At 42.6% G+C, this 10,649-nt stretch overlaps 2 protein-coding genes across 2 annotated transcripts in view; both read right to left on the reverse strand.

Moving 5' to 3' along the window:
- Positions 1 to 2,638: 2,638 nt before the first annotated feature.
- On the reverse strand, positions 2,639 to 3,289 carry LOC311241827 (ras-related protein Rab-5A-like; the record flags this gene model as incomplete). Its single annotated transcript, XM_084330747.1, has 1 exon — positions 2,639 to 3,289. The coding sequence occupies one exon, from the start codon at positions 3,287 to 3,289 to the stop codon at positions 2,639 to 2,641; it is 651 nt and encodes a 216-aa protein (XP_084186873.1).
- Positions 3,290 to 7,290: 4,001 nt separating this feature from the next.
- LOC311242086 (zinc-binding protein A33-like) overlaps positions 7,291 to 10,649 on the reverse strand; it is a gene marked incomplete at both ends in the record, with an annotated part of 10,446 nt that continues 7,087 nt past the window's right edge. The window contains one exon of the mRNA XM_084331037.1: positions 7,291 to 7,431. Within this exon, the coding sequence (XP_084187163.1) occupies positions 7,291 to 7,431 (141 nt within the window). The remainder of the gene's footprint in view (positions 7,432 to 10,649) is intronic.

A 10,649-nucleotide genomic window follows, 5' to 3' on the forward strand; every position in this document is an offset into this window, starting at 1 on the left:
AGCTGGCCTTTTTCTGAAAACCAAGCACATATTGTTCCATAGCATACGCCTTCAGTTGATCATGATAAATCCTCTCTTACCTTGACGATTAAAAAGCCTCCATAATTTAGTAAATAAAGGTGTAGCCAGCCAGCTAGCATTGATGCTATACAAAATGCTATCCACATTAGCTACATAGCTAACCAACTAAATACAATGGTATCCTGAGGTAACGTTAAATACAACGTTTGCTAGTCGAAATGACTGGACACACACAGGGACAAGTTAAACATCAATCAATAAATGTATTCCAACAGGTAGTTTGAGCTGCATGTGAGCCGAGGTCTTTCTCTCCTCTCCATTGGAAACTAATGACGTTACGTTAGCTCAAAAGTTAAGCTGCTAGCAACAGACACTATAATACTTCCGGTTGGGGGATTTCAAAATAAAAGAGCGACGTCTAAAAGCACCGGAAATACGTTTATTTTGTACATTATCTAACGTTAACACAAACCTAAACTATCTTTAGATTAGTTTAGGTTCGTGTAACGTTAGATATTGTAAAACATAAACGTATTTACGGTGTTTTTAGACGTTGCTCTTTTATTTTGAAACCCCCCGCCCGGAAGTAAAAATTATGCTTATTTTTCTGCTTGTTATCAATGGGTTGGTTGAGAAGGGAAGTGTCATCTATCTGGGAACCTAGCTACATACGGGGTACAATGTTGCATAGGCTGTGCGTAGATGTTGCAGAGGCATAAAGGCAGAGTGTTTGCAACACCGTTGCTTTGTCGATGTTGTGGTGCAGTTGCTTTGAAGTTGCTGTAGCATGTAGAGGCCTTAACTAGGAGGGATATGAGGACTGTGTGTATGTGTAACTAGGAGGGATATGAGGACTGTGTGTACGTGTAGCTAGGAGAGATATGAGGACTGTGTGTATGTGTAACTGTGACACTGACATCCATCACTTCAATCATACATTATTTTATTATTTATGCATCAGAGAATGGCCCATGCCACTGAGTGAGGACTTTATTGCTTTTTCTCGTTGTGACATAGATTTAACAATAATTCTGCTTCCAGCTTGATGTGTGTATGTGTAACTATCCCCCACCCCACCTCATACAATGTACAGTTTCTTCATCAAATACTCTCTTCTTATTTTTAACTCTTTTTGTATCACAAACGGTACTGTATTTGTAAATCTGGTATGCCATAAATGTATAGATGTAGCAGTACTGTCTACCTGTATGTCATGTATGTCAATGTTATGATGAATTGAAAATGGGGGACCCTGATGTAAACAAGACGAAAGTCTTTCTCTGGTCTGCATCCCCTTAACAATTGTGTGTATTGAGCTGTACTGTATTGTACCCATTCTGCAATCTGTTAATAACATTTTCAATCAACCCCCTCAAGACCCAACACACACACAGAGATACAGATACAGTGCTGAGATTATTAACTTGTTGTTATTACACACACACCACACACACACACACACACATGGACCCTGCATCCATACAATCTGTAGAAATTAACTTTTATTTTATCTTCTTAAAATTGTTTATTATATATTTTTTATTGTGATGTTACCTACTAAGATAAGATGATCATTTATTAATCCCCTTGGGGACATTCTGGTGTCAAAGCAGCATGGGGGGGGGGGGTACATAGCTTCACAGTCCTATACAGTCCAGATAGGGGGTCCTGGGGAGACAGGGGTCCTGAGGAGAGAGAACTCTCATGGCAGCACTTAATTATGTTAATGCTATGCAGGAGATGGGCGTTGCTGGAGGGGTTTTTGTTGACGCCCCAGCTCACTCTGTCTGAAGTGTGAAAAGTGGCCTTCCTTTGAGAGGCCTTTCACCACCTTAAGTATTGTAGAACACAACCAGGTTTACAAGTTATAAGTGAGCACATCGTGTTCAAAAAATTCTCCGATTTCAACATATGACACATCATTTGAAAGCTTAGATTCTGTACTTTAGCAATCTGGAATAATCTGAAAAATGAAAATGTAGAGATCTGGCACAAAGCGTTGTGAGGTGACACAAATATTCCTGTCACTCATACACATACTACTACAAGGTAAGAAAACTGTATTTTCCCAGTCTCCAAATTCACCGCCGACTCCACCCAGGAAAATTCCTTCGTAGTGTGCCAGCCGTAAATCTACTTGCTGGCTTCTGGCTTCAGTTCATTGTTGAGTCCATCCTTTCGGTCCCGTCCAGTCTGGTCGAAGATGCAACTGCCGTTCTGAGGAAACGTCTGCTTATATAGAGACCCAAATGTTCTCGAATGTTCGGTTATGACCTCATACGGTGACATCACAAAGGTGCCATAACCTTCTATCATGACGTCATATGGTGGTTCCAGAATGTTTTACGTTCTAGCATGTCTACTATGACCTCGCCCCACACGTTCCGGACTGTTTTATGTTCGAGAAAGATCTATTATGACAGCACCACAACGTTCTAGAAGGTTCTAGGTTCCAGAATGCCCTATTATGACAAATACGACGGTTCAATGACTTTATCTAAATCCAATCAATTTTAAACATTCATATAATACAATAACCAAAATATATATAGCTTTGGCTCTTACACAAATACATTTGATTTGATTTGATTTGTGAGAGTTGGACCGGGATACAGGGTTAGTTACTGCAGCAGGTGCGGCTGGTGGGCTGGGCTGATTCTGTCAGGTCCACTCCCCTGTTCCGCCCACTGTTGGCTCCGGCAGCTTGGGGCTCATTCTTAGGAAGCTTCTTTGCAATAGCCATGAATATCTCATTCACGTTCATAGAAGTATTTGCTGATGTTTCCATAAAAAGCAAGCTGTTATCATTTGCATAGGATTGTGCATCCTGAAAGTCCAATGCTCTCTTGTTTGCGAGGTCAGCCTTGTTCCCAGCCAGCGCTATTACAATATTTGGACTGGCTTTTCTCTGAAGCTCCTTAACCCAGTTCTTCGCCAGTACAAATGACTCCTCATTTGTGATGTCGTAGACGACAATGGCCGCCTCGGCACCTCTGTAGTACATGGGGGCCAGACTCTGGTAGCGCTCCTGACCAGCTGTGTCCCAGATCTCAAACTTGACTGTTGTGTCGTCCAAACATACTGTCTGAGTGAAAAAGGCCGCTCCCATTGTGCTCTCCTGGAATTCATGAAACTGGCCCTTGACGAAGCGGAGTACAAGACTGGACTTCCCCACAGCAGACTCTCCTAACAGCACTAGTTTGAACTGGCAGATCTTGTTGCCTGCGTTCGGCCCATTGGGCCGTGTAGCTCCGCCTCTACTTGCCATGTCATACACTCCAGTCTCTTCCTCTGGGTTGCAATGTACCAGTAGAAGTCACTCTTTCCACAGCTAAACCAAGGCTTCTTGTTTGAGAAATGCAGGCTTCAGTCTATGTGTTGTTTAGTCTATCCCTCTGAACAGGACTTCTTCTTCTTCTTGTGAATTTCCGGCAGTCTAGACACCTTTCGGCGTATTGCTGCCTAACTACAATCTAGTTTACACTCTTCTTCTTCTTCTCATCTTCAAACTACATTACTATCGTCTCTGTCTCCTTCTTCTCTGCTCTTCTTCAATCGTCTGAACAGGACTGATCAGCGTATATATATATATCACAAATGTTCTAGAATGTTCCACCATGACATCATTCTAGGACATCAGAACATTTGTGATGTCACAGTATGATGTCATAATAGAACACTCTAGAACATCTGTGATGTTACCGTATGATGTCATAATAGACATTCTAGAACAGTTGTGGTCTGTGGGCCATGTGTGGGGACACAACAGCCGCCTCCGGAACGTCTTGCCTCTGTTCCACTCTGGCTCAACCTGATTGATTGAAATTGATTGAAAATGTTATTAACAGATTGCAGAATGGGTACAATACAGTACGGCTCAATACACACAATTGTTAAGGGGATGCAGACCAGAGAAAGACTTTCGTCTTGTTTACATCAGGGTCCCCCATTTTCAATACATCATGACATTTATGACATACAGATAAACAGTACTGTACCTCCAACCAGAGGACCAGGGCATTGTAGGCAGAGACGTCTATTATATTGGCGAATAAGGCCATCGGCCAGCGCCTTCGTCCCCCTCCGGCAGCTGTATGTGCCTACCAGCTGAAACAAAAGAAAAGAAAAGAGCGAAACCAAATAAAATTATTAATTTCAGGACTTCCAGTTTGACTTCAGCATGTAGAAGTCACGTCGGCCAGAGCTCCGCTCCCGTTAACTTTAATTTTGCTTAAAAATCCACTTTTTACAACACCAATGTGTTTAAACCTCGACGTATATATTAACTAAGATCTTCTACTAACTATATCGACAGAAAGAATCAAGATGGCATCAAAGAAAGACCCTGGAAAGAAACGCGGAGCAGACAATCTAACGGTAGAGACTTCGCCTGTGGAGACGCGCTCCGTGCGGGTACGGGCAGGCGAACTCGAGAAGAAAACTGATAATGTCATCTCTTCCACCGCTCCCGCCACCTCACCCGATACAGATATGGAGTATACATCATCCGATTTCGAGTCTCTGGCTAAGCTGATAAAGATCTTAACCGACAAGGTTGATAAGCTTGACGATAAGGTGGACGTCAAGGTTGATAAGGCTGACGTTAAGGCGGACGCTTTCAAAGAATCTATCGAAGCCAAATTCGAAGATTTTAAAGCAGCGGCTGCAGTACAGACCGCACGCATTATTGTAGTTGAAACCACCTTGGTCGAACACACACTAAAATTTGCTGAGGGCGATAAGGCTCTACATGACGGTATCGCAAAACTAACGGAGAAGATGGAATAGGCTGACGAGAAACTTTTGCATAAGATATTTGACAACAACGAGAAGACAACGGATAGGTTGTTCGAAATCGAACTTCACTCCCGTAGATTTAATATCCGTATAGTGGGATTGGATGAATCAGTCGACTGCACAGACGACTCGTTCGCGACAGTGTTAGCTGAAATTCTAGGCCCAGATATCCTCTCTACAACGCAGACAGTGGATCAACGCTACAGAATTGGCACCCGAGATAACAACAGCAATAAAGCGAGGGTGATTATTGCTAGCATGCGTAAAACTGGAATAAGAGATACGATTATCAGGGAGGCACGAAAGAAGTGGGGAAAACTGCTACACAACGGGAAACAAGTGTTTTTCTACGAGGATATGTGCCGGGAGGCTATAACCCTATGAGCCTGTTACAAGGTTGTGATGTCTCAGCTCTTTGAGAAAAATCTCCGTCCTACCCTACGCTACCCAGCGAATCTTTCCATCATGGATGAAAGTGGAAAAAGGGTCTGTCTCCATTCGCCTGAAGAGGCCGAAGCGTACATGAGGAAACCACAACGTGGAGGATAACTTTATTCATCTTTTTTTTTTATCTTCGTTGAATAACTTTGTTATAACTCGGACACCAAAAACGGCATCAAACAAGCTTTGATAACATTGATGTAGTAATAGTTTAATACGAGACGCTAGACACTATATTTATATAAAGGTTCTGTAATGGGAAATCTCTATGGACTAAACGATGAGCCGTTTACAAATCATTCTGAGTCATTATTAATAATAGAAAAGTTTATTAACAATAACAAGAACGTTTATTTCAACGTGGCCACGTATGAAAGGACAGTCAACAGCCAGAGACAGTATATGTTAACCCACTAGCGTCTGGCCGAAGACTGACCCCGAGCCTTGGTCAGACATACAATTAAATACATGACATGACGTAGAAGAAAACAAAATGGCTGGTTAGAGAAATTAATAATACGACTATGTTATGGCTATAGCCTGGAAGGAAAACAGCTCCGTCTAACAGTTCCCATAACCTTGGGTTATGGCTCTGAAGAAACACAATCCCGTGACCTATAGTCTGGGCCTTTATAATAGAATACTCATTGTAACTGTCTATGTGGCTTATGGCCTATATGGCAAAACATAGTTTAATACACAAGGATATTCTGAAAGTCAACAGAAATGGCTCCCATCTACAGGAGTTAATAACAACATTGTTTTTGCTGGCCGGGGAGGACAGACGACTATTGTGTGTGTCTTTTAAAGAGACACACACACATTACGCTGATCTCAGTGTAACAGTCTGTAAAATGATAAAACAACACAGATCCATAATGACATGATAATATATTCCACGACAGTTCCCTCCTCTTGATAATATTAATCACAATCATTATCACTTCATAAAGACAACAAAAAATATTATCAAACCAAAAATAACACAGATTATAATAACTCAGCAAAAACTATTTTTATTATCTAAAAACAGTCACTAGAGGGAGAACGAAATCCACACATCAATGAATGATGACGGATGACAGGTAAACAGGTGGTCTCCAGCAAAACCCCTGTCTGGATGGTCGGGATTTCACAACACAGTGTCCAGGCTCTGGGCGCTCAAGGCCATACTACTCCCACCACCAAGCTGAAAAAAATAGAAATCACAAAAAAACCAGGAGAGTATCTCGCCAAAAAGATAATTTCCCCTTATACAAAACAAAAACATTCTCACAAAAAACTCTTAGCGAAAACAGAATAACAGCAAGAACACGTGACTGCATTCCCTCAGAGGCCGGGAGATAGCCAAAACAAAACAAAACTACAATTTGCAGACTCTTCACAAAGAATGAAACATAACTGGTTACCATTGCAATGTACAGCATATTCAAAAACATCTCCAACTGAATCAAGTTCATTACATCATTACCTAATATCTCTTAGGATGATACTGTAATATCTGTATGTATTGTGGTCCAAACTTGCCTCATTTATTATCCGTGACGAATCCCGGAACGGTCTCTCCTCCTTCCCCCGGCCGATGGTCCAAGCACCCTCCCCTGCAGTCCATGTATGCCGTGGCTCGGTCCCGATGATCCTGTCCGGTGAATGGCTTAGACCTGCTGGAGACTGTCACTAAGATCTTTATCTCAGGACCACTGATCCTATCAGACTGGAGTCAGCTGTCGGTCGATGGTCCTAGCGCCCCAGCGTTCACTAGCCGATAGGCCCTCTGCCCCCCAGTTCTGGAGCAGATTGGGACAGCTTACTTTCTCAGAAACCAGCTGTAGTCGGTCCCCCCACTCAGGCCCTTGGTTGTGGCCCTCATGCTGTAGCTGCAGAGTGGAGCTCTGGTTCAGTAGATTAGCTGGGTCCGCTTGTCTCCCCGTAATCAGCTGTAGTCGGCTCCCCCACTCAGGCCCTTGGTTGTGGCCCTCATGAAACAGGCCTGCTGGAAACCGTCTCACAGATCTTTGTCTCGGCTGATGGTCACGGAGAACTGTCCAGTGTCATAGCTGTAACTGCAGAGCAGAACCCCGGTTCAGTAGAATAGCTGTGCCAGCACTCAACAGCGGTCCTCTGCGCGTCCTCTTCTTGGGCAGAGATGGGGTGCCTGGACCGCACAGGAGACTGAAGAGAGACACGCCCAGCGAGACTTCACCAAAGGAAAAAGAGAAAAAGAAATAACAATAAAAATCAAAGCAATACATAGCTCAAAAATAACTGAAAACAAACTAGATTAAAGAGAGAGAAAGAAATAAAAAATTAAAAAACTGTGGTTCCAGAGTCTTGGTTTTGATCAGAGGACTCTTCATTGGGGGTCGCATTAATTAACCTGATTGTTTGTGTGAGTGTCATACTCATTTTTGGAACTGTTGCATGAACTAAAAACAATCTCCTAATGTATTCTGAAGCTGGACGAAGGTCATTCAATTACACTGTCACTCAGGTTTAGAGTGTTGTAGTTCTCACATCCTTACCAGAGGACTGGTCTAAGACTGAACTGAACTTAAGGGGAGACACTGCAGGTGAACTAATATATATATCACAATGAAACTTCCCCAGTTGACTACTTATATTAAGACAATACTTTTTTTGTATTACAATTGTATGTTCAAATATGCAAATGAGGCCTGATCTACATAAATATGCACTAATTTGCATATAATTCCAGGACAGAAATCTGAACAGTGGATAAAGCCATTTTCAAAATTATAGCTTCATTTTGTTGACATATTGGAGCAGGTTATGAATGCGATATCAACAAACCCCTCTGCAAATACCTTCAGAACACAGATATGAATAGAACTGGAAGGTTTGGTGTATGTGACTTTTAAAACTCATTTTTGGGAAAACGCCTTCAAAGTTCCTACATCCTGAACGATCGATAATCGATGTTGAATGGGCCATAGTAATGGCAATTTAGCAATACTATTTAAAAAGTTATAGCCCTGCAAAGAAGGTGAACATCTCCATAGGCTTAGACTGGTGGCAGTGATCATACATTGATGGATAGAAGCGTGGCAGTCAATGTGTTAATGTTTGGTCATTATTAGCATGGTGTTATTCACTGTCAAAGATGCAAAGAAAAATCATAATTCATATTCTCCTTTGTTTCATCACAATTTAAGCAAGCCTAGTAATAGACACAATATTTCTGACACTGTGAATACATTCCCTGAGGTCCATATATGTCCCCAAGAATATGCAAATGGGCCTTGTAGAAGTGGAGCAATATTCCATTTACCTAGGTATATATTTTAGGCGGATTTTCAGAAAATATTCCACGGGTGGAAGAGGTTAAGTCAAGCACTTTGGTATGTTATGTTGTCTGTTTAAGAAAGTGCAATAAATTAATTCTCAGAGAGAAAAATTGTGATTCACATTTGAGCAAGAATCGCCCAGCCCTAACCCCGGTGCTCTGAGGCACATCTGGAGACTATTGTATGTGACCTCGTTTTCGCCAATCTCCTCCTTATTCTGCACCTAATCTCAAACTCTGCATGTTCAGATTGCCCACGGAGTCTCTCTGGATTGTCCAGAGATCTAGGTTCATCAATCTGTGCATGCGTAGTTCGGGAGTAGGTGCGAAAGAAGTGACTATAGCTTGTCCGAGAAAGTGCTGATCGACTTGCGATTGTTCTTTCCGTGTTCACGAGACTCATGTGTATAAAAGTCTATTGGATCATGTCTCCAGCACCCCCACAGCCGTAGCTACAACCACTTAATCATCGACATTAATTTTCTCGCCCCACTCTCTCTGATTGATTGATTGATTGATTGATTGATTGATTGATTGATTGAAAAGTTTATTAACAGATTGCAGAATGGGTACAGTACAGTACAGCTCAATACATACAATTGTTAAGGGGATTTCAGAATACCGGAAGTGTTGCAGTGGTCGGTGCCCACTTCTCTATTGCTCAGCCTATAAGTTATTGATTGCTTTAAGCAACTCATATGTGCTCTGTTGTCTCCACTTATGTCAAGTCTTTGACCATAATTTAGACATTGAGGATTCAACTTTGAATGAAAGTTGCAAAGGTGAGTAAAGGAGAGAGAGATGCTTTGTGTTGCTCAGGTGGCAAGGCCCAAAGACTGATCTCTGGACTATAACCAATCTGCTTGGACACTGACCTGGGTCTATTATACTACAAAGAAAATGATACAAAAAAATAAGAATAGAGACAAGGGGGGGGGGTTCTAACTGGAGGATCTTTCAGTTCAATACTGTAGTAATAATGTACAACTGCATTTCCCATGGATTCATTGTAGCTTCATATTTCATACACATCCCATTACACACACACACGCTCTCACAGACACCAGTGTTTCCACTGCATGTATATAACCACAGTACCCCCCCCCCCCCCGTCTCAACTCTGACCTCTGACCTCGATGGCGTCGATATCGCTCAGCCGTGGGGGAAAAAGGGCACATTTATGAACTCTTTCCGTATAATCACAAGACAATCACCTCCTCTGTCCTTTTTTTATACACTTTTTCTCCCATTTTCTATTTTTCCATCCCAATTTCGTATCGTCCAATCCAACCCTCCCCTGTCTCGAATGCTGTTTCTTGCCTCCCACAAGCCGGCTGCAATGTGGACTAAGTCATACATAGCACGAGTCCCCTCCGATACTCGAGGTAACAGCAGTCGCATCGTTTCACCTGCGCTGCGCGATCTTTCAGCGTCAGGGGTCTGCGCTTTGGAGGGGCGCCGCCCCAATTGCTTCCTGATTCTACTGCGCAGACGCACCAACCGACCTGTAGGAGTCGCTGTCCACAATGCCCGATCCCCACCCATCAGTTTCCCACCCCCTAATACTGCCAATGTGTATTAGTACGGACGACCAGCTAAACTGAAAGCAATGTGGAGCGCTGGGCTCGAACAGGCGAACCCAGCGTCTCCAGCATTCGTGGTGAGCGCCTTGCCCACTGAACCATCGCCTCCTCTGTCCTAAAACAAATAAGATACATCCTTGTTCGTGATGAGATAGTTACTGCTTAAAGGGACATTTCACTTTAGTAGAACCTCAAGGCGTCTTCAGTCAACAGCACCGTTCCTGGAGGTGTGGAGGTAAGACCGAGGAAACTAGTGAAACTAAAGTGAAATATCTCTTTAAGGTAAGTAATACCTTATTAATCTCTTTAAGGTAAGTAATACCTTACTTAATCTCTTTAAGGTAAGTAATACCTTACTTAATCTCTTTAAGGTAATACCTGCCAGGCGGTAGAGCCAGAGGAAGGGAAGTGAAGTGGGATTGGTCCCGAACACACACACACACACACACACACACACACACACACACACACACACACACACACACACACACACACACACACAC

This window comes from Notolepis coatsorum (assembly GCF_963971535.1).
Source record: "Notolepis coatsorum genome assembly, chromosome: 15".
Lineage (NCBI taxonomy): Eukaryota > Metazoa > Chordata > Actinopteri > Aulopiformes > Paralepididae > Notolepis > Notolepis coatsorum.